The sequence below is a fragment of the Hemitrygon akajei genome, chromosome 28 (genome assembly GCF_048418815.1).
Source record: "Hemitrygon akajei chromosome 28, sHemAka1.3, whole genome shotgun sequence".
In the NCBI taxonomy this organism is placed as follows: domain Eukaryota; kingdom Metazoa; phylum Chordata; class Chondrichthyes; order Myliobatiformes; family Dasyatidae; genus Hemitrygon; species Hemitrygon akajei.
In genome coordinates, this window is record NC_133151.1 from 13778347 (window position 1) to 13802772 (window position 24426).

Genomic DNA, 24426 nt, shown 5'->3' on the forward strand with positions numbered 1-24426 from the left:
TCTTCAAGGAGCTGGACAATCCACATCAGGGATGCGTTAAAAGAGCTACCTTTCAATCAAGATGGCAATCAAGATTTAAAAGTCAGGGCTTCGTAGCAGTTTTTCTGAGTTGAGGGGTGACCAATCAGCAAGAAGGTTTCATTGGACAGAGCCAATAAAAATAGAGGTCAGGTGGAGTGGCCTTCATCTGAGTGGGCCAGTGTTTCGAGTGGCTTTGGCTCATCACGTTTGGGTGAGGTAAAGTATTTGGTGAGTTGCTCTCTTTGTCCTTACGTGTTCATTCCTCGCCTGTTAGGGCAGAGTAGATTTGTGAGAATGGCTCCGGGGCAGTGTTTTGTACTTCGTGAGGGATGTGGGAAGTCTGGAGACGGAGGGCTCCCATCTGGGCCAGGTGCACTGAGCTGCAGCTCTTGAGAGAATGTATTAAGGAACTAGACCTTCGACAGATGGGAGAATGAGGGGACGATAGACAGGAGCTACAGGGAGGTTGCAGGAGGCACAAGTAATCATAATTTGATCAAATTCACCCTGAAATTTGAGAAGAAGCTAAAGTCAGGTGTAAAAGTATTATAGTGGAGTAAAGGGAATTACAGAGGCATGAGAGAAGAGTTGGCCAGAACTGATTGGAAAAGAACACTGGCAGGGATGACGGCTGAGCAGCAATGGCTGGAATTTCTGGAAGCAATTTGGAAGGTGCAAAATATACACATTCTGAAGAAGAAGAAGTATTCTAAAGGAAAGGTGACACAACCGTGGCCAACAAGAGAAGTCAAAGCCAACATAAAAGCCAAAGAGAGGGCATATAATAGAGCAAAAATTAGTGGGAAGTTAGAGGATTGGGAAGCTTTTAAAAACCAACAGAAGGCAACTAAACAAAGTCATTAAGGAAAAGATGGAATATGAAAGTAAGCTAATCAATAATATTAAAGGGGATACCAAGTTTCTTCAGATACATAAAGTGACAAAAGAGGGGCAAGAGAGGATATCAGACCACTGGAAAACAATGCTGGAAAAGTAGTAATGGCAGATAAGGAAATAGTGGACAAACTGAATAAGTATTTGGCATGAGTCTACACTGTGGAAAACACTAGCAAGATGGTGGATGTTCCACGTGTCAGGCTCATAAAGTGAGTGAAGTTACCATAACTAGAGTGAACCTTCTTGGGAAACTGAAAGGTCTAAAGGTCGATAAGTCGCCTGGACCAGATAGTATACATCCCAGATATCTGAAAGAGGTAGCTGAAGAGATTGAGGCTTCAGAATAGAGGGGCATCCTTTTAGAATAAAGATGAGGAGAAATTTCTTTAGCCAGACAGTGGTGAACCTGTGGAGACCAAGTCTGTATGTATATTGAAGGCAGAGGTTGATAGATTCTTGATTGGTCAGGGCATGATGGAATACACAGGGAAGGCAGGATATTAGGGCTGAGATAAAATGGATCAGCCATGATGAAATGTTGGAGCAGACCTGATGGACCAAATGGCCCAATTCTACTCCTATGGTCTAAAAACGCAGCATCCATCATTAAGGACCCCATCACTCAATTTCATGGCCTCTTCTCATTGCTACCATGAGAAAGGAGGTACAGAAGCCTGAAGACACACACTCAATGATTCAGGAATAGCTTCTTCCCCTCTGCCATCCAATCTCCAAATGGACAATGAACCCATGAACACCACCTCACTACTTTTTTTGTATTATTTATTCATTTAACGATTTAACATATATACACTTGCAGTAAGTCAGATTTTTTTTCTTTTATTTCAGTGTTGTACTGCTGCTGCAAAAACTTTCTTCACGACATCTGCTGGTGATGTTAAACCTGATTCTGATCCCTTGTCCTAATGCTACGGTACCCCTGCCTGATGGTAGGGGTCACTCTACACTACCCTAGTCTAAATCCTTTCACTCACTGCTAAAGCTGGTCTGAATCCTTGCCTGGATCTTTAAACTAGACCTTTTGACTAATCTCTTAGACCAAGTATTTAATCTAAATACTTCGACTAAACCCTTAACTACATTTTACTGAACACTTAATCTAAACCTTTTAACTAAATTAATATAACACAGACTTAACCCTGAGAATGTATCCGCTGACTGACTCCTTAGACTGAACTCTCAAATTGAACCCTTAATTGAAATTCTCAGCCTAAATACTTAATTTAAATCCTTAGATGATATACTGAATGATATCTTAGATTAAATCCTTGGTCTGAATCCTTAATCTGAACCTTTACTGCTAATCTTGGGTTAACTCTTTCACAGAAAACTTGGACTAAGCAATGTATGCTTAACAAAATTCCTAGGAATGTTGAGCATGAGGGAAGCGGACAGAACAAATCTTTAACACACTGCTTGGTACAGCCTTGAAAAACTCAGAGTAAATGTGTTATCGAAGTATATATACATTCAGTGGCCCGGTTATTAGTGACCTCCTGTACCTAATAAAGTGGCCACTGAGTGTATGTTCGTGGTCTTCTGCTGCTGTAGCCCATCCACTTCCATGTTTGACGTGTTGCGCATTCGGAAATGCTCTTCTGCAGCCACTGTTGTAACGTGTGGTTATTTGAGTTACTGTCACCTTCCTGTCAGCTTGAACCAGTCTGTCTGTTCTCCTCTGACCTCTGTCATTAACAAGGTGTTTTCACCCACAGAACTGCTGCTGACTGGATTTTTATTTTTGTTTTTCACACCACTCTCTGCAAACTCTAGGGAGAGTTCTGCATGAAAAGCCCAGGAGATCAGCAGTTTCTGAGATACTCAAACCACCCTGTCTGGCACCAACAATCATTCCACAAAGACACTCGGATCACATTTCTCCCCCGTTCTGATGTTTGATCTGAACAACAACTGAACCTCTTGACCGTGCCTGCATGCTTTAATACACTGAGTTGCTGGCATACGATTGGCCGATTAGATACTTGCATTAATGAGGTGTACCTAATAAAGTGGCCATTCACTGAGTGTATGTCACTATATACTACATCGAGATTCAATTTCTTGTGGACATTCATAGTTAAAGAAATACAACAGAATTGGTGAAAAACTACACACAATGACTGACAAACGGCCAATGTGCAAAAGGCAAACTGCGCAAAAAGCAACTAATACTGAGAACATGAATTGTAGAATCCTTGAAAGTGAGCCCATATGTTGTGGAAGCAGTTCAGATGTGGGGTGAGTAACATAAACCATAGCGATTCAGGAGCCCGGTGGTTGTAAAGTTCAAAAGTTCAAAGTGAATTTATTATCAAAGCACCTACAGCACCATATACTACCCTGAGATTCATTTTCCTGCAGAACAAAGAAATATGACAAAAAAATCAAAAAACTACACACAAAGACTGATAAGCAACCAGTGTAATAAGAAGATAAACTGTGCAAATAGAAAAAAGAAGCAAGACTGAGAATACGAGTTGTCGATTCCCTGAAAGTGAGTCGGGTCTGTAGTTCAGAGTTGAGGTGAGTGAAGTTACCCACGCTGGTTCAGGAGCCTGGGGGTTGAGGGGTAGTAACTGTTCCTGAACAAGGCTCCTGTACCTCCTGCCCGATGGTACCAGCTGGACGAGAGCATGGCCTGGATGGTGGCGTCCTTGACGGGACACTGCTTCCTTCTGATAACTGTATTTGGTCCTGTAGTTATTAAAAACATGCATTTTTCAAAGTCCAAGCAACAAGGAGACAGATACAATTCCATTGGAAGAGTTTATTTGCTTTGAAGGGTTCAGCTGAAAACAAAGCCGGGAGAGGAGAAACCTCAGGCCCTGTAAAGTATCAGTTTCCAGAGGCCAGTGAAGTTCAGTGAAGAGCTGGGGAATCTTCTTCCCCTCATGAGGCCCGGAATTTTGAATCACTTCAAGATCCTGAGATCATCACTTTCAATAAACTTGTAGGCTGTAACACAACATCAAACAGAGGACTGGTGTGTGGTGAGTCATAGTCCTATGGTTTAGAAGCAGGTGCTTTTGCCCAAAAATCCAGGCTGACTAGCATTCTCACCGAAGCCAGTTCCTCTTGCCTGCCTTTGGTCCAAATCCCTCTGAATCTTTCCTATCCGTGTCCCTGTCCATATCCCTCTAAACCTTTCCTATCCGTGTCCCTGTCCATATCCCTCTAAACCTTTCCTATCCGTGTCCCTGTCCATATCCCTCTAAACCTTTCCTATCCGTGTCCCTGTCCATATCCCTCTAAACCTTTCCTATCCCTGTACCTGTCCTATCCATGTCCCTGTCCATATCCCTCTAAACCTTTCCTATCCGTGTCCCTGTCCATATCCCTCTAAACCTTTCCTATCCCTGTACCTGTCCATATCCCTCTGAACCTTTCCTATCCATGTCCCTGTCCATATCCCTCTAAACCTTTCCTATCCCTGTACCTGTCCATATCCCTCTGAACCTTTCCTATCCATGTCCCTGTCCATATCCCTCTAAACCTTTCCTATCCCTGTACCTGTCCAACTCTTGTCGTTAATGTACCTGCCTCAATAACTTCCTCTGGCATCTCGTTCCATATACAGACCACCCTCTAGGTTAAGTTGTCCCTCAGGTTCCAGTTAAATATCTCCCCTCTCATGTTAAACCTGTGCCCTCTGGTTTTTAATGCCCCACCACTGGGGGAAAGACAGTGTGCATTCACTTTATCTCTGATAAACATAGAACAAAGAACACAATATTAGACACAGTCTAAGGCCACCAGCCCACGATGTTGGACCAACCTTTTAACCTACTCCAAGATCAATCTAACCCTTCCCTGCCACATAACCCTCCATTTCTCTATCATCCATGAGCCTAAGAGTCACTTAAATGTTCCACACACCCACCACTGTGTGTAAAAAACATTCCTCAAACATTTCACCTATACTTTCCCCCAATCACCTTAAAATGATGCCTCCTCATATAAGCCATTTCCACCCTGGGAAAAAGTCTCTGGCTGTCCATGCAATCTCTGCCTCTTATCATCTTGTACACCTCTATCAAGTCACCTCTCATCCTCCTTCACTCCAGAGATAAAACCCCGAGCTCACTCAACCATTCCTCATAACACTTGCTCTCTAATCCAGGCAGCATCCTGGTGAATCTCCTCTGCACCCTCTCTAATCCAGGCAGCGTCCTGGTGAATCTCCTCTGCACCCTCTCAAATCCAGGCAGCATCCTGGTGAATCTCCTCTGCACCCGCTCTAATCCAGGCAGCATCCTGGTAAATCTCCTCTGCACCCTCTCTAATCCAGGCAGCATCCTGGTGAATCTCCTCTGCACCCTCTCTAATCCAGGCAGCATCCTGGTGAATCTCCTCTGCACCCTCTCTAATCCAGGCAGCATGCTGGTAAATCTCCTCTGCACCCTCTCTAATCCAGGCAGCATCCTGGTGAATCTCCTCTGCACCCTCTCTAATCCAGACAGCATCCTGGTGAATCTTCTCTGCACCCTCTCTAATCCAGGCAGCATGCTGGTGAATCTCCTCTGCACCCTCTCTAATCCAGGTAGCATGCTGGTGAATCTCCTCTGCACCCTCTCTAATCCAGGCCGCATGCTGGTGAATCTCCTCTGCACCCTCTCTAATCCAGGCAGCATGCTGGTGAATCTCCTCTTCACCCTCTCTAATCCAGGCAGCATCCTGGTGAATCTCCTCTGCACCCTCTCTAATCCAGGCAGCATCCTGGTGAATCTCCTCTGCACCCTCTCTAATCCAGGCAACATCCTGGTAAATCTCCTCTGCACCCTCTCTAATCCAGGCAGCATGCTGGTGAATCTCCTCTTCACCCTCTCTAATCCAGGCAGCATGCTGGTGAATCTCCTCTGCAGCCTCTCTAATCCAGGCAGTGTCCTGGTGAATCTCCTCTGCACCCTCTCTAATCCAGGCAGTGTCCTGGTGAATCTCCTCTGCACCCTCTCTAATCCAGGCAGCATCCTGGTGAATCTCCTCTGCACCCTCTCTAATCCAGGCAGCATCCTGGTGGATCTCCTCTGCACCCTCTCTAATCCAGGCAGCATCCTGGTGAATCTCCTCTGCACCCTCTCTAATCCAGGAAGCATGCTGGTGAATCTCCTCTGCACCCTCTCTAATCCAGGCAGCATGCTGGTCAATCTCCTCTGCAGCCTCTCTAATCCAGGCAGCATGCTGGTGAATCTCCTCTGCACCCTCTCTAATCCAGGCAGCATGCTAGTGAATCTCCTCTGCACCCTCTCTAATCCAGGCCGCATGCTGGTGAATCTCCTCTGCACCCTCTCTAATCCAGGCAGCATGCTGGTGAATCTCCTCTGCACCCTCTCTAATCCAGGCAGCATGCTGGTCAATCTCCTCTGCACCCTCTCTAATCCAGGCAGTGTCCTGGTGAATCTCCTCTGCACCCTCTCTAATCCAGACAGCATCCGGGTGAATCTCCTCTGCACCCTCTCTAATCCAGGAAGCATGCTGGTGAATCTCCTCTGCACCCTCTCTAATCCAGGCAGCATGCTGGTCAATCTCCTCTGCACCCTCTCTAATCCAGGCAGCATCCTGGTGAATCTCCTCTGCACCCTCTCTAATCCAGGCAGCATCCTGGTGAATCTCCTCTGCACCCTCTCTAATCCAGGAAGCATGCTGGTGAATCTCCTCTGCACCCTCTCTAATCCAGGCAGCATGCTGGTCAATCTCCTCTGCAGCCTCTCTAATCCAGGCAGCATGCTGGTGAATCTCCTCTGCACCCTCTCTAATCCAGGCAGCATGCTGGTGAATCTCCTCTGCACCCTCTCTAATCCAGGCAGTGTCCTGGTGAATCTCCTCTGCACCCTCTCTAATCCAGGCAGCATCCTGGTGAATCTCCTCTGCACCCTCTCTAATCCAGGCAGCATCCTGGTGAATCTCCTCTGCACCCTCTCTAATCCAGGCAGCATCCTGGTCAATCTCCTCTGCACCCTCTCTAATCCAGGAAGCATGCTGGTGAATCTCCTCTGCACCCTCTCTAATCCAGGCAGCATGCTGGTGAATCTCCTCTGCACCCTCTTTAATCCAGGCAGCATGCTGGTCAATCTCCTCTGCACCCTCTCTAATCCAGGCAGCATGCTGGTCAATCTCCTCTGCACCCTCTCTAATCCAGGCAGCATGCTGGTGAATCTCCTCTGCACCCTCTCTAATCCAGGCAGCATGCTGGTGAATCTCCTCTTCACCCTCTCTAATCCAGGCAGTATCCTGGTGAATCTCCTCTGCACCCGCTCTAATCCAGGCAGTGTCCTGGTGAATCTCCTCTGCACCCTCTCTAATCCAGGCAGCATGCTGGTGAATCTCCTCTTCACCCTCTCTAATCCAGGCAGTATCCTGGTGAATCTCCTCTGCACCCGCTCTAATCCAGGCAGTGTCCTGGTGAATCTCCTCTGCACCCTCTCTAATCCAGACATCATCCGGGTGAATCTCCTCTGCACCCTCTCTAATCCAGGCAGCATCCTGGTGGATCTCCTCTGCACCCTCTCTAATCCAGGCAGCATGCTGGTGAATCTCCTCTTCACCCTCTCTAATCCAGGCAGCATCCTGGTAAATCTCCTCTGCACCCTCTCTAATCCAAGCAGCATGCTGGTCAATCTCCTCTGCACCCTCTCTAATCCAGGCAGCATCCTGGTGAATCTCCTCTGCACCCTCTCTAATCCAGGCAGCATCCTGGTAAAGCTCCTCTGCACCCTCTCTAATCCAGGAAGCATGCTGGTGAATCTCCTCTGCACCCTCTCTAATCCAGGCAGCATGCTGGTCAATCTCCTCTGCAGCCTCTCTAATCCAGGCAGCATGCTGGTGAATCTCCTCTGCACCCTCTCTAATCCTGGCAGCATCCTGGTGAATCTCCTCTGCACCCTCTCTAATCCTGGCAGCATCCTGGTGAATCTCCTCTGCACCCTCTCTAATCCTGGCAGCATCCTGGTGAATCTCCTCTGCACCCTCTCTAATCCAGGCAGCATGCTGGTGAATCTCCTCTGCACCCTCTCTAATCCTGGCAGCATCCTGGTCAATCTCCTCTGCAGCCTCTCTAATCCAGGCAGCATGCTGGTGAATCTCCTCTACACCCTCTCTAAATTTTCCACATCCTTCCTACGATGAGGCGACCAGACCTGAACACAATACTCCAAGTGTGGTCTAACCAGGGTTTCATAGAGTTGCAACTTTACCTCAATGAACTCAATAAAGTTAGAAGGGCTTTATATTCCAGAGGTAGGTTGCCAAAATTAAACTCTAACTGCTCCTTCAACCATATTTGACTTAAAAATTGCCCCCCCAAAAAAATCAGGAGCTTACATGATACAGCTTTCAGGACTCTGGCTGCTATTGTCCAAGAGACTCAAGAGTTACTGCACCTTCCATTCTTGCAGAGAATTATCTTCAAGCCTGTTGGTCACTGAATGGCATAGCAGGCTCCACGTGCAAGATAAGATCATAAGACTGAGGAACAGAATTAGGCCATTTGGCACATCAAGTCTGCTTGGACATTCAATTGTGGCTGATCCTTTCTATTCCTCTCCTCAGCCCCACTCCCTGGCCTTCCTTCTCCCCATAGCATTAATCCCATGTGCAATCAAGAACCTATCAAGCTCTGCCTTAAATACACCAACAACCTGGCCTCCACAGCTGCCTATGGTAACAAATTCGACAAATTCACCTTCCTCTGGCTAAAGAAATTTCTCCGCATCTCTGTTTTGAAAAGGCGCCCCTCTATCCTGAGGCTGTGCCCTCTTGTCCTAGACTCTCCCCCACGGGAAACATCCTTTCCTCATCCCTCTCATCCCCCTGATCCCCCTCATCCTGATTTCTGATGAGTAGAAACCCAGAGCCGGCAAACGCTCCTCGTATTTTAACCCTTTCATTCCTGGAACAGATGGCTAACCCCTGCCCCTAGTTCTGATCAAGGTCTCCAATGACCTGGAATTTGAGGGGGGGGGGGGGTTGTAAGGGCTTGGTGAACTCCTTCTTCACCCTCTCGAAAGCCTTCACACCCTTCCCATAATGGCAAGGGACACCAGAACACATCAAAGGATATGCTGGCATTGCAGAAAGTCCAGAGGATGCGCATGAAAATTAACCTAGGAATGAAAGGGTTAACCTATGAGGAGTGTTTGATGGCTCTGGGCCTGTACTCACTGGAGTTTAAAAGAATGGAATCTCACTGAAACCTATTGAATATTGAAAGGCCTCGAAAGAGTAGATGTTAAGAGGATGTTTGGGGAGTCCAGCACCAGAAGGCACAGCTTCAGAAGAGAAGGACATCCCTTTGGAACAGAGATGAGGGGGAATTTCTTTAGCCAGAGGGTGGTGAATCTGTGGAATTCATCGGAGGCCAAGTCATTGGGTATATTTAAAGTGGATGTTGATAGAGTCTTGCTCTTCTGTTTGTGTTGACAGGGAAAAGGATGTGAATTTCGGTCAAACATTTTGGACAATTTGATATGCAGCAGAGTGGAAGTGGGAGGCTGAGAGATGAGGTTCTTTGATCTGCAGAAGAAAGCAGAGGCTCTGCCGACACAGTGAGACCCTCCCCGTTGCTGCAGATACATATTGTGTCTGGTTACAGCCGCCCAGAGCTCTCTCAGGGAGGAAGGGGAGCACATCAGCATTCTAGGCCAATGCCTGGTTGCCAGGCAACAAGCCCAAGGAGCCTGGAGCGAAACGGTGACAATGTACAAACCAGTCGCCGCATCGCTGATGGTCATCAGCTCGGGCAGACACACAGGCAGGGCACGCGTTCCCTCTGCCTGGCCGAGCTACATCATCCCCGACCCCACCGCAGACAGCTCAGCTGATAAAACACAGCCCCGCCCAACCAAACACAGTCACAGTGCAACCAAACACAGTTACAGCACTAGTAAACACAGTCCCGCCCAACCAAACAGTCGCAGCACAACCAAACACAGTTACAGCACTAGTAAACACAGTCCCGCCCAACCAAACAGTCGCAGCACAACCAAACAGTTACAGCACTAGTAAACACAGTCCCGCCTAACCAAACAGTCACAGAACAACCAAACACAGTTGTAGCACAAGTAAGTGCAGTCCTACCCAACTAAACAGAGTCGCAGAACATGTCCTCTTCTCATTGCTACCACCAGCATGGAGATACAGGAGGCTGAAGACACCCTCAATGATTCAGGAACAGCTTCTTCCCCTCCACCATCAGATTTCTGAACAATGAACCCATGAACACTACCTCACTACCCTCCACCACCTTTCTTAGATAAGGGGCCCACACATACGCAGACACACACACCCCTATAGACACACATGCACACACAGACACACGCACACTCAAACACACACATCCACAGACACATTTCCACCATCAGATTTCTGAACAGACAATGAACCCATGAACACTACCTCACTATTTGTTTATGTATGCTGATTTTCATATATACACAGTATATAATTCTTGTTATGAATTACATTATTTGCTTATGTATTTCACTGAACTGCTGTCACAAAACAACAGATTTCATGACATATGTCAGTCATATTAAAGCTGATTCTAATTCTATCAACCACCACTCCTGACAAGGTGTTCCACACACCCACCACTTTCTGTGTAAAAAAACTATTTCTGACACCACCCCCCACAACACTGCACATTCCACCTTAAAATCATGCCTTCTTGTATTAGCCAATTTCACCCTGGGAAAAAGTTTCTGGCTGTCCACTCGATCTATGCATTTTATCATCTTGTACACCTCTATCAAGCCACCTCTCATCCTCCTTCACTCCAAAGAGAAAAGCCCTCACTCACTCAACCTTTCCTCATAAGACATGCTCTCTAATCCAGGCAGCATCCTGGTGAATCTCCTCTGCACCCACTCTAATCCAGGCAGCATCCTGGTGAATCTCCTCTGCACCCTCTCTAATCCAGGCAGCATCCTGGTGAATCTCGTCTGCACCCTCTCTAATCCAGGCAGCATCCTGGTGAATCTCCTCTGCACCCTCTCTAATCCAGGCAGCATCCTGGTGAATCTCCTCTGCACCCTCTCTAATCCAGGCAGCATCCTGGTGAATCTCCTCTGCACCCTCTCTAATCCAGACAGCATCCTGGTGAATCTCCTCTGCACCTTCTCTAATCCAGGCAGCATCCTGGTGAATCTCCTCTGCACCCTCTCTAATCCAGGCAGCATCCTGGTAAATTTCCTCTGCGCTCTCTCTAATCCAGGCAGCATCCTGGTGAATCTCCTCTGCACCCTCTCTAATCCAGACAGCATCCTGGTGAATCTCCTCTGCACCTTCTCTAATCCAGGCAGCATCCTGGTGAATCTCCTCTGCACCCTCTCTAATCCAGGCAGCATCCTGGTAAATTTCCTCTGCGCTCTCTCTAATCCAGGCAGCATCCTGGTGAATCTTCCCTGCATTCTTTCTGATCCAGGCAGCATCCTGGTGAATCTGCACCCTCTCTAAATCTTAAAGATCTGAACATAAGCATCAATACCTCAAACTCCAGTTAATTTCTTATTTTCCAACTCCCCTAACTCTTGTCCTCTTACCTCTCCTCACCTGCCTATCACCTCCACCTGGTGCCCCTCCTCCTTTCCTTTCTCCCATGGTCTACTCTCTTCTCCTATTAGATTCCTTCTTCTCCTGTTCCAATCCTTCACCTTTTCCACCTATCATCTCCCGGCTTCTACTTCCCTCCCCTACACCCACCCACCTGGCTTCACCTATCACCTCCCAGCGTTAGACTTCCTCTCCTTCCGCCACCCACCTGGCTTCACCTATCACCTTCTAGCTTCAACTCCTTCCCCGCCCACACCTCCTTTTCCTTCCCCTTTTCCAGTCCCGATGTAGGCTCTTGGCCCAAAATGTCAACTGTTTCATCCTTTGCAAGGATGCTGCCTGACCTGCTGCGTGCTCCAGCATTCTGCATCAACGTCTGGAGTGGCGGGGACGACTGTACCGAATCAAAGTAAGCTGCAGAGAGCTGTGACCTCAGTCAGCTCCATGGTGGGCACCAGCCTCTGTAGTATCCAGGGCATCTTCAAGGAGCGATGCCCCAGAAAGGCACCGTCCATCATTAAGGACCCCCATCACCCAGGACATACCCCCTTCTCATTGCTACCATCAGAGAGGAGGTACAGAAGCCTGAAGACACACACTCAACGATTCAAGAACAGCTTCTTCCCCTCTGCCATCTGATTTCTGAATGCACACTGAACCCATGAACACAACCTCACTACTTTTTTTATTTCAATTTTTCCACTACTTATTTAAAATAACTATTTAATACACTGACTATAATTCACAGTTTTCCTCCATTATTAATTGCATTGTACTACTGCTGCAAAGTTAAACTTCACGACACATGCTGGTGATATTGAACCCGATTCTGATTTTGTGTGATGCAGGACACAGAGGGTTAACCCCGCTGCTGTAAACTAGCCCTTGGCATTGGAATGGGACGTTGTTTTAAACTCTCAGCCGACTCCTGCCGATCAACAGTTCTCCACCTGAAGGCTCCTTACCCTGAAACATCACCTCTGTGTCCCTCCCCACAGGTCCGTCTGACCTGATGACTGTTTCCAGAATCTCTGCCTTTTAGTTTCGATTTCCAGCTTCTGCCGGCTCTCTGGTTCTCAGGAACTCTTATCTGCTCTGCTCACAGTGCTCCCCTGATGGCTATGCTAAGTTTGATAAGCTAGGCTTTAGCGCTAGGGCCTGCGATACGCTTAGCCGTGGCAGAGAGCACGAGGAAACGTTTTTTGTGATTCCTCCTTAGTAAATGCTAAAATATGGAGCACAAAATGGAAGTTTCAAAGACAAAACGCCGCTAGTCTCGGGTGTGAGGTTTTGAATGTTCTTCTTCCTCTCCACCATCCGATTTCTGAACAGACAATAAACCCACGGACATTACCTCATTCCCCTCCATCCACCATCAGATTTCTGAACAGACATTGAATCCAATATATATTTTTCAATTTTAGTTCTCTTTTCACACTATTTAATGTAAAATCTATATAGACGATAAGACCACAAGATGCAGGAGCAGAATTAGGCCATTTGGCCCATCGAGTCTGTTCGCCATTTCATATTGGCTGATCCATTTTTTCTCCTGACCACAATGTCCTGCCTTTCCCACTCCCAGACCCCCGTATCACTTCATGCCTTGACTATTCGAGACTTTATCAACCTCTGCCTTAAATATACCCGAAGACTTAGCCTCAACAGCCACCTCTGGCAACAAATTCCACAGATTCGCTACCAGCTAATAAAGACGTTCCTCCTCATCTTCGTTCTAAATGGATGTCCCTCTGTTCTGAGGCTGTGTCCTCTGGTCTTAGACATCCTCTCCACATCCACTCTGTCGAGGTCTTTCAACATTCGATGGGTTTCAATGAAATTGTCCCCTCATTCTTCTGATCTCCAGTGAGAAGATGCCCAGAGCCATCAAACTCACCTCATATGACAAGCCTTTCAATCCCAGAATCCTTTTTGTGAACCTCCTTTGAACTCTCTCCAACGTCAGCACATCCTTTCTGATCATAAAAAAACTTAGATTTTTTATTATTGTACTGCTGCCACAAAACAACTATTTTCCCGACGTGCCGGTGATATTAAAACAAAATGCCGGAGGAACTCAGCAGGCCAGGCAGCGTCTATGGAACAACATTTCGGCCGAGACCCTTCAGCACGACTTCATCTGTCCTGATGAATGCCCTTGGCCTGGTACGTCGACTGTACGCTGCCCGACCCGCGGAGCTCCTCCTGCGTCGTGTGTACGCGCTGGTCGGATTTCCAGCTTCTGCAGACTTCCTCCTGCCGGCGGTGGTAAAGCGGAATTTGATTCTGAGAAAAGTACAAGGGTTCTGAACGACAGCGGTACTTTGAGAGCTTAGTGTGAGTACCAGACTACAGGAGATCATGATGAAAAATACGTTTGAGTGGAAAAACACTGGGGTAAATGTTAGGATAGATTTGTGCAGGGAGCTTGAATTGTATAACAACGAGACTATTTCTTTTTATGAGAGAGAATCTTCTATTAGGCTGGGTCGGGAGAGGGTGAGAGAGAGAGGGGAGGGGGTGTGAGAGAGAGAGAGGGAAGGGGGTGAGAGTGAGTGAGTGGGGGAGGGAGGGAGGGGAGGGGCGAGGGGGGACAAGAGAGAGGGGGTGCGAGAGAGAGGGAAGGGGGAGGGAGGGAGGGAGGGGAGGGGTGAGAGTGTGAGTGGCGGAGGGAGGGAGGGGAGGGGCGAGGGGGGACAAGAGAGAGGGGTGAGAGTGAGGAGAGAGGGAGGGGGAGAGAGAGGAAAGGGGGTGAGAGGGGGGGAAGGGAGGCGAGAGAGAGAAGAGTATCTGTCAGGTCTCTGTGGCAGTACGCTTTGTGAAACAGCTCAGTGATTGGTTGATAAATATGATGTCATCTCCTTTACTACACTGTGTTTTATTCTTTATAAAACTCTAATAAAGTAATTTCTTGTATCCTTTAACACGTGTGTGGTGTCTCTATTATTTGTGGACACGTCTTAGTACTGAATCAGAAAAGAGCAGGGTGACAGTCAGCCGGGAGGTGGTGGGTGAGGAGGGGTGACTGTCACCCTGGTCTTTTGTCATTCGGTGACTATAGAGGGGTCTCTCTGGCTGGAAGGTGGGGAAAGGTTGGGCAAGCTGAGGGTCATGTTGGCACAAGGGAGCAGACAGCGGAGAGAGTGAATCAGGTCCGTTGGGGTGACAGCAGAGAGTGGCAGCCAGATGAAGGCAGGGGGCTAGCATGATGCTGAGCGGCTGAACGGCCTCTCCCCCTGCTGGGGTGAACGTCAAACAGTGGCAGAGGAGTGTCCCTCTGCACTGCAGACTCACACCCCGGTCTGGTCACCTGTGTGTGTCTGTCTCTGTGTGAGCGTCAGTGTTACCATATGGACCGTGAGATACCAGTCGCGATCGATAATGGGTTTAAAATGTCATCACCAGCGCACGGCGTATCACCACACTGAGATATATTTCCCCCTCTCTCTCACTCACTCACACACACTGAAAGGGGTAGAATATCTGGCCCCTTGTGTCAGCCTCCTGTTCAATAGCTCAGGGCCGATCAACTCTGCCCCTCACTGGTGAACGTCGGGGCAGAGTTGGCCACTGTGGGCAACACGGTATGGTTGGAGCGAGCTCAGCACCGGCGACGCGGGTTCAATTCCCGCCGCTGTGGGTTTCCCCCGGGTACTCGGGTCCCCTCAGTCCTGACGCGTACGGGTTAGGGTTAGTGAGCGGGTGCCGGAAGCTTGGCGACACCTGCGGGCTGCCCCCAGCACATCCTTGGACTGTGCTGGTCGTTGACACAAAGGGCGCATCTCACTGTATATATCGACGCAAATCTAATCGCATCAACTCCAAACAGACCCAGACAGAAGCAACGATTTGTTCGACAGTCGGAATCCAGTGCGTGGCCCAAGCGCGGCCAACTTTCCAGCCCACGCAGGAAATTCACCTTGTCGTGTTTTGCGAGACAGATCAACAACAGTTTGAAGATTATTTCGTAAGGGCTCTCTATGCAAGATGCTCCGGTGAAGTTTTCACATGGTCAAACAGTTGGTGAAAACTGCCTGTCATTCCACCCCACCAATTCCCACAGGGAGGTCAACCTCATTCCGGAGTTGGCCAAGGGTTCCCGGGGTGTTCTGGCCACAACAAGAATCCCGCGCACCCGATCGGAAGCCGCAGGAGGGGAGTTCGTTTGTAAAAGCAGCCCGTGCGCTGGGCAGCGGCTGTGACAACGCTTCGGCCTCTGGCAGATAATGACCTTATAAAAGCAGTTACCATTTCCGACCGGCCGGAGGCCTCACACCGCCGTGGGGAGACCAGGTCAGCGACTGCTGGAAGAAAGACAGGTCCTTTCCGTGACCAGGAGGGGTCAGTGTACCATGTCCACCAGCAGTAGCCCCCGTTTGGGTATCTGAAGGGCCGGGGTCTGCTGCTCACGTTCTTTATGGGGGGAGGGGGAGGGTCGCTCAGGGGATGTCCTGGCCGGCTTGCTCTTGGGCCTGGCCAAACTGGCCTTTCGCGGGTCCAAGGAGCGGGCTGTCGAAGGCTCTGCCCGAACCGACTGCCTGCCCCTCTCCCGGGGCTACGTCCGTGCTAGGGTCCCCTTAGAGAGGGAGCCTGCGATCGTCATGCATTCACTGGGGGTTCTCCGAGAACGATAGCTCCCCCCCTCCGTGAACTGAGTTCATTATAGATGCTAACAACTGCACTTTATTTGAAATCAGTAGCTGTATTGTAAACCCCCCCCCCCCCTTATCTTTCGTACGTCTTTTGTATTTGAATAAAGTTGAGTACGTTTGTGGCAAAAAAAAGTCCTAACAATGGACAGGCGAGACATCTCTAAACCGGATTCCAACACTTCAGCCGGTTCTGGACACAGTATCAGCAGCACAAATAGTTCCCTCACCCTCCACAATGGTGTACAGTAAACGCCCCAAGCCTCCCCCACCACAATCGTGTACTGTACACGCCCCAAACCTCACCCTCCACATCGTGTACACCCCACCCCCACGCATCCCACCATATCTCTGCTGGTTCAGCTGGGTTCCAACTGGCCAAGTCTCAGTTTCTCAAATACTCTCCAGACAGAGAGGAACATGGGGGCGTCCAAACCAAGTGCGAGTGGGTGAGAGTGAGAGTGTGAGAGAGACGGTATGTGAATTTGTTCCTGTGTTTGTGAGTGAGAGTATCTCCGTGTCTGAGAGCGTGTATGTGTATGTCTACGTGAGTATATCTCCATGAGTCTGTGTGAGTGTGTCAATGTCTGTCTAAGTGTCTGTGTGTGTCTGTGTGTGACTGTGTGGGGGGGGGAAGGGGTTTACCCGTGGACAGGGCTCTGCCTCTGACCCCCAGTGACCCAGCAGAGGTGTGGGTGACATGGTGAAAACAAACTGCAGACAGGTACTCACCTTCTGTTCCGTGATCTTCTGTGTGTGGCATGGGAGGAGAGAGGAGATACAGGGTTAGAACTGGCCCAAAGCATCCGTACTCACATCTACCCAGTGTGGCCTCAGACACATCTCAGCAGGTGACCAATCCTTCCAGTCCCAACACCCCATCCATCTCTGAAACCCCCTCCGGTCACTCACCCGTCTCTGTAACCCCTTCCAGTCAAATCACCCTACCCATCTCCGTAACCCCCTCTGGTCCAGTCTCCGTGACCCCCTCCAGTCCCTACACCCCACCCATCTCTGTAACCCCCTCCGGTCACTCACCCGTCTCCGTGACCCCCTCTGGTCCCCACACCGCAGCTGTCTCTGTGATTCCCTTCTGGTCCCCACACCTCCCATCTCCATGACCCCCTCCAGCCCCATCTCTGTGACGCCCTCTGGTCCCTACATCCCTCCCTGTCTCTATATTCCCCTCTGGCCTCCACACCCCTCCCTGTCTCTAGAACCCTCTCTAGCCCCTATACCCCTCCTCATCTCTGTAACCCCCTCCAGCCCCCACACCCTAGTCCATGCTCACCCTGGGGAAAGGTGTCTCATTCCCATATTGGACATTCATGGAGGGCCCAGCATTCTCACACTGTGAACTCCAACAACTCTTAATACGGTCTGGTACACAGCCCACACTCGATCGTCACCCCACCTAACCATAAACCCTCCCTCTCCCACCAGCGGCTCACAGTGTCTGCAGTGTACATTGTCTACAAAATGCACCATGGTTACTCACCCAGGCCACTCCAACAGTCCCTTACAAACCTCCCCACTACCACCTCACTGGGTCTATATGTGACTCCAGTCCGTCCTCACCCAGTCTGGGTCTGTATGTGACTCCAGTCCGTCCTCACCCAGTCTGGGTCTGTATGTGACTCCAGTCCATCCTCACCCGGTCTGGGTCTATATGTGACTCCAGTCCGTCCTCACCCAGTCTGGGTCTGTATGTGACTCCAGTCCATCCTCACCCGGTCTGGGTCTGTATGTGACTCCAGTCCGTCCTCACCCGGTCTGGGTCTATATGCGACTCCAGTCCGTCCTCACCCGGTCTGGGTCTGTATGCGACTCCAGTCCGTCCTCACCCAGTCTGGGTCTATATCTGACTCCAGTCCATCCTCACCCGGTCTGGGTCTGTATGCGACTCCAGTCCGTCCTCACCCGGTCTGGGTCTGTATGCGACTCCAGTCCGTCCTCACCCGGTCTGGGTCTATATCTGACTCCAGTCCATCCTCACCTGGTCTGGGTCTGTATGCGACTCCAGTCCGTCCTCACCCGGTCTGGGTCTATATGTGACTCCAGTCCATCCTCACCCAGTCTGGGTCTATATCTGACTCCAGTCCGTCCTCACCCGGTCTGGGTCTGTATGTGACTCCAGTCCGTCCTCACCCAGTCTGGGTCTGTATGCGACTCCAGTCCGTCCTCACCCAGTCTGGGTCTATATGTGACTCCAGTCCATCCTCACCCAGTCTGGGTCTATATCTGACTCCAGTCCGTCCTCACCCGGTCTGGGTCTGTATGTGACTCCAGTCCGTCCTCACCCAGTCTGGGTCTGTATGCGACTCCAGTCCGTCCTCACCCAGTCTGGGTCTATATGCGACTCCAGTCCGTCCTCACCCGGTCTGGGTCTATATGCGACTCCAGTTCGTCCTCACCCAGTTTTGTCTCTTCAGGGAGTGTCGGGAGGGGTGTGCACAGGTATTGTTTTGTAAATTCATGTGCTGCTGCTAACTGAACCACTTTCTTATCGTGTCCACAGGCAGTCTATGCATGGCCCAGCCAGAATTGGACACACATTTTTGTGCCTTGTTGTTGAATTCGGCAAGATCTGTAACAGTACAGGGCTCCTCTAGCGATGGGCATTGCAGGAGATATCGCATAGTTTGTGGCTCAGTTCCACATTCACAAGTTGTCGGGCTGGTTGTATATCCCCATTTGCTTAGTGACACCTTTGAAAGACCTACACCAGTCCTAAGTCTGTTAAGGCAATTCCAGGTTGCTCAGTTGCAATTAGCTCCTGGGGGAAGGCTTTCATCCGGTGGAATTTCCATCGTTGGGGGCTGTTTGAGGCTGGGGAGCCGGTCTTTCCACAAGGCGGTGCGGGCTTCAGATGGGCTTGATTGTAATGGAACAACAAGAAAACATTGCTAACGGAACCAATGAAAGTATTTGCCGGAGAATGCAGATTCTCTCTGTCCTAACTATAGTTGATACCAGGGGCCAGATGAACACAGGTACATAGAACAGAGCAGAGTTAGTCAGAGGCTGGTGAAGCTGTGGAATTCGTTGCTATAGATGGCTGTCCAAGCCAAGTCATTGGGTGTACTTAGAGCAGAGATTTGACAGGTTCTTGATTAGTAAGGTCATCAAAGGTTAAAAAGCATAGAAGTATATAGAAACATAGAAAATAAGAAAAGTTAAGAAGGACAACAGAATCAATGGAGTAGAAAGCTCAAGAAGAGATCATACAGTATGGCCAAGTGAAATAGGAATTGATATGAAAGGAGAGGGGAGTACCAAATTAAAAGTATTATATATGAATGCACGAAGTATAAGGAATAAAGTAGATGAACTTGAGGCTCAGTTGGAAATTGGCAAGTACGATGTTGTGGGAATAACTGAGACATGGCTTCAAGCAGACAGGGCCTGGGAAATGAATATTCAAGGATATACATCTTATCGAAAGGACAGACTGACTGGCAGAGGGGGTGGGGTGGCTCTGTTGGTGAGGAATGATATTCAGTCCCTTGCGAGCGGGGACATAGAATCTGGGGATGTAGAGTCAGTATGGATAGAACTGAGAATTTCCTAAGGGTAGAAAGACCTGAATGGGAGTTATCTACAGGCCTCCAAACAGCAGTCTGGATGTAGGGTGTAAGTTGAATGAAGAGTTAAAATTGGCATGTTGCAAAGGTAATGACACAGTTGTCATGGGGGATTTCAACATGCAGGTAGACTGGGAGAATCAGAATGGCACTGGACCCCAAGAAAGGGAGTTTGTGGAGTGCCTCCTAGATGGATTCTTAGAACAGCTTGTACTGGAGCCTACCAGGGAGAAGGCAATTCTAGATTTAGTGTTGTGCAATGAACCGGATTTGATCAGGGACCTTGAGGTAAAGGAACCATGAGGAGGTAGTGACCATAATATGATATGTTTTAACCTACAATTTGAGAAGGAGAAGGGAAAATCGGATGTGTCAGTATTACAGTTGAACAAAGGGAACTATGGAGCTATGAAGGAGGAGCTGGCCAAAGTTCAATGGAACAATACCCTGGCAGGGAAGACAGTGTAACAAAAATGGCAGGTATTTCTGAGAATAATGCAGAAGGTGCAGGATCGGTTCATTCCAAAGAGGAAGGAAGATCCTAAGGGGCGGCCGTGGCTGACAAGGGAAGTAAAGGGCAGTATAAAAATAAAAGAGAAGTATAACATAGCAAAGATGAGCGGGAAACCGGAGGACTGGGAAGCTTTTAAAGAGCAACAGAAGATAACAAAAAAGGCAATACGCCAAGAAAAAATGAGGTACGAGGGTAAACTAGCCAAGAATATAAAGGAGGATAGTAAAAGCTTCTTTAGGTATGTGAATAGCAAAGAAATAGTTAAGACCAAAATTAGGCCATTGAAGACAGAAACGGGTGAATTTATGATGGGGAACAAGGAAAAGGCAGATGAGTTGAACAGGTACTTTGGACACAACAATCTCCCAGATGTAATAGTGGCCAAAGGAACTAGGGTAAAAGGATGAACTGAAGGAAATTTATATTAGGCAAGAAACGGTGTTGGATAGACTGTTGAGTCTGAAGGCTGATAGGTCCCCGGGACCTGATGGTCTGCATCCCAGGGTATTTAAAGAGGTGGCTCAAGAAATCGTGGACGCATTGGTAATCATTTTCCAATGTTCTGTAGATTCAGGAACAGTTCCTGCTGATTGGAGGGTGGCTAATGTTGTCCCACTTTTCAAGAAAGGAGGGAGAGAGAAAACAGGGAATTATAGACCGGTTAGCCTGACGTCAGTGGTGGGAAAGATGCTGGAGTCAATTATAAAAGAAGAAATTACGACACATTTGGATAGCAGTAGAAGAATCACTCCGAGTCAGCATGGATTTATGAAGGGAAAATCATGCTTGACTAATCTTCTGGAGTTTTTTTGAGGATGTAACTATGAAAATGGACAAGGGAGAGCCAGTGGATGTAGTGTACCTGGACTTCCAGAAAGCTTTTCATAAAGTCCCACATAGGAGATTAGTGGGCAAAATTAGGGCACATGGTATTGGGGCCAGAGTACTGACATGGATTGAAAATCGGCTGGCTGACAGGAAACAAAGAGTTGTGATTAACGGGTGAAGAGGTCAATACTCCCCAATGCCATTAGGCTTTACAATTCAACTGCCAGGACTTAAGAACTTTTTTTTAAAGCTATTATTAATGCTTTTTGAGTTAGTGATTTAGATGCATATCATATTATTACTGAGTTAAGTATTGTATGTAATGAGTTTTTGCTACAACAAGTGTATGGGACATTGGAAAAAAATGTTGAATTTCCCCATGGGGATGAATAAAGTATCTATCTATCTATCTTTCAGAATGGCAGGCTGTGACCAGTGGGGTACCTCAAGGTTTGGTGCTGGGACCGCAGTTGTTTACAATATACATTAATGATTTAGATGAAGGGATTAAAAGTAACATTAGCAAATTTGCTGATGACACAAAGCTGGGTGGCAGTGTGAAATGTCAGGAGGATGTTATGAGAATGTAGGGTGACTTGGACAGATTGGGTGAGTGGGCAAATGTATGGCAGATGCAGTTTAATGTGGATAAATGTGAGGTTATCCACTTTGGTGGCAAGAACAGGAAGGCAGATTACTACCTAAATGGAGTCAAGTTAGGAAAAGGGGAAGTACAACAAGATCTAGGTGTTCTTGTACATCAGACAATGAAAGCAAGCATGCAGGTACAGCAGGCAGTGAAGAAAGCTAATGGCATGCTGGCTTTTATAACAAGAGGAATTGAGTATAGGAGTAAAGAGGTCCTTCTGCAGCTGTACAGGGCCCTGGTGAGACCCCACCTGGAGTATTGTGTGCAGTTTTGGTCTCCAAATTTGAGGAAGGACATTCTTGCTATTGAGGGAGCACAGCGTAGGTTCACAAGGTTAATTCCCGGAATGGCTGGACTGTCATATGTTGAAAGATCGGAACAACTGGGCTTGTATACACTGGAATTTAGAAGGATGAGAGGGGATCTGATTGAAACATATATGATTATTAAGGGATTGGACACACTGGAGGTAGGAAGCATGTTCCCGCTGATGGGTGAGTCCAGAACTAGAGGCCACAGTTTAAGAATAAGGGGTAGGCCATTTAGAACAGAGCTACGAAAAAACTTTTTCACCCAGAGAGTGGTGGATATTTGGAATGCTCTGCCCCAGAAGGCAGTGGAGGCCAAGTCTCTGGATACATTCAAGAGAGAGTTAGATAGAGCTCTTATAGATAGCGGGGTCAAGGGATATGGGGAGAGGGCAGGAACGGGGTACTGATTGTGTATGATCAGCCATGATCACAGTGAATGGCGGTGCTGGCTAGAAGGGCCGAATGGCCTACTCCTGCACCTACTGTCTATTGTCTAAAACCTACAGCACAATACAGGCCCTTCAACCCACAAAGCTGTGCTGAACATGCCCTTACCTTAAAAATTCTAGGCTTATCCATAGCCCTCTATTTTTCTAAGCTTCATGTACCTGCTCAGGAGTCTCTTAAAAGACCCTATCGTATCCGCCTCCACCACCATTGCCGACAGCCCATTCCACACACTCACCACTCTGCGTAAAAAACTTACCCCGACATCTCTGTACCTACTTCCAAACACCTTAAACCTGTGTCTTCTTGTGGCAACCATTTCAGCCCTGGGAAAAAAGCCTCTGACTATCCACACGATCAATGCCTCTCATTATCTTGTACACCTCTATCAGGTCACCTCTCATCCTCCGTCGCTCCAAGGACAAAAGGCCGAAACCATAGAAAGGGTGCAGAGGAGATTTACAAGGATGTTGCCTGGATTGGGGAGCATGCCTTATCCCTCTGATCCTCCACACTGCCAAGGGTCTTACCATTAATACTATATTCTGCCATCATATTTGACTGACCAAAATGAACCACCTCACACTTATCTGGGTTGAACTCCATCTGCCACTTCTCAGCCCAGTTTTGCATCCTATCAATGTCCCGATTTAACCTCTGACAGCTCTCCACACTATCCACAACACCTCTAACCTTTGCATCATCAGTAAATTTACTAATCCATCCACAAGGAAATCTGCAGATGTGGGAAATTCAAGTAACACACACACAAAATGTTGGTGGAATGCAGCAGGCCAGGCAGCATCTATAGGAAGAAGCACTGTCGACGTTTCAGGCCGAGACCCTTCGTCGAAGGTCCTGACGAAGGGTCTCGGCCTGAAACGTCGACAGTGCTTCTTCCTATAGATGCTGCCTGGCCTGCTGCGTTCCACCAGCATTTTGCGTGTGTTACTAACCCATCCCTCCACTTCCTCATCCGGGTCATTTATAAAAATCACAAAGAGTAGGGGTCCCAGAACAGATCCCTGAGGCACACCACTGGTCACCAACCTCTATGTGGAATATAACCCATCTATAACCACTCATTGCCTTCTGTGGGAAAGCCAATTCTGGATCCACAAAGCAATGTCCCCTTGGATCCCATGCCTCCTTACTTTCTCAATAAGCCTTGCATGGGGTACCTTGTCAAATGTCTTGCTGAAATCCATATACACTACATCTACTGCTCTACCTTCATCAATATGTTTTGTCACATCCTCAAAAAATTCAATCATGTTCATAAGGCATGACCTGCCTTTCACAAAGCCATGCTGACTATTCCTAATCATGTTATGCCTCTCCAAATGTTCATAAATCCTGCCTCTCAGGATCTTCTCCATCAACTTACCAACCACTGAAGTAAGACTCACTGGTCTATAATTTCTTGGTCTATCTCTATTCTCTGTCTTGAATAAGGGAACAACTTCCGGAACCTCTCCCGTCCTCATTGATGATGCAAAGATCATCGCCAGAGGCTCAGCAATCTCCTCCCACCTCCCACAATAGCTTGGGGTACATCTCATCTGGTCCCAGTGACTTATCCAACTTGATGCTTTCCAGAAGCTACAGCACATCCCCTTTCTTAATATCTACATTCTCAACTTTTCAGTCGGCTGTAATTCATCCCTACAATCGCCAAGATATTTTTCCATAGTGAAAACTCAGAATCAGGTTTATTATCACCGGCATGTGATATGAAGTTTGTTAATTTAGCAGCAGCTGTTCAATGCAATATATAATCTAGCAGAGAGAGAAAAAAATAATACATAAAATAAAACATAATAAACAAATTAATTATGTATATTGAGTAGATTTTTATTTTTGCACATTTTTACTGTATATTTAAAAAAAGTGAGGTAGTGTCCAAAGCTTCAGTGACCATTTAGGAATTGGACAGCAGAAGGGAAGAAGCTGATCCTGA

General features: G+C 48.0%; 1 protein-coding gene across 24 annotated transcripts in view; it reads right to left on the minus strand.

Annotated features, from left to right (window-relative positions):
* The window catches only part of LOC140717693 (neurexin-2-like), a 1248008-nt gene that overhangs the window by 1059267 nt on the left and 164315 nt on the right, over nucleotides 1-24426 (minus strand). For 19 of the 24 annotated variants that reach the window (XM_073031345.1, XM_073031342.1, XM_073031349.1 and 16 more), the window contains exon 3: nucleotides 16866-16883. The exons of the other annotated variants lie outside the window; for them this stretch is intronic. In XM_073031345.1, coding sequence (XP_072887446.1) covers nucleotides 16866-16883 — 18 coding nt within the window. The remainder of the gene's footprint in view (nucleotides 1-16865; nucleotides 16884-24426) is intronic. 24 annotated transcript variants of the gene reach the window in all.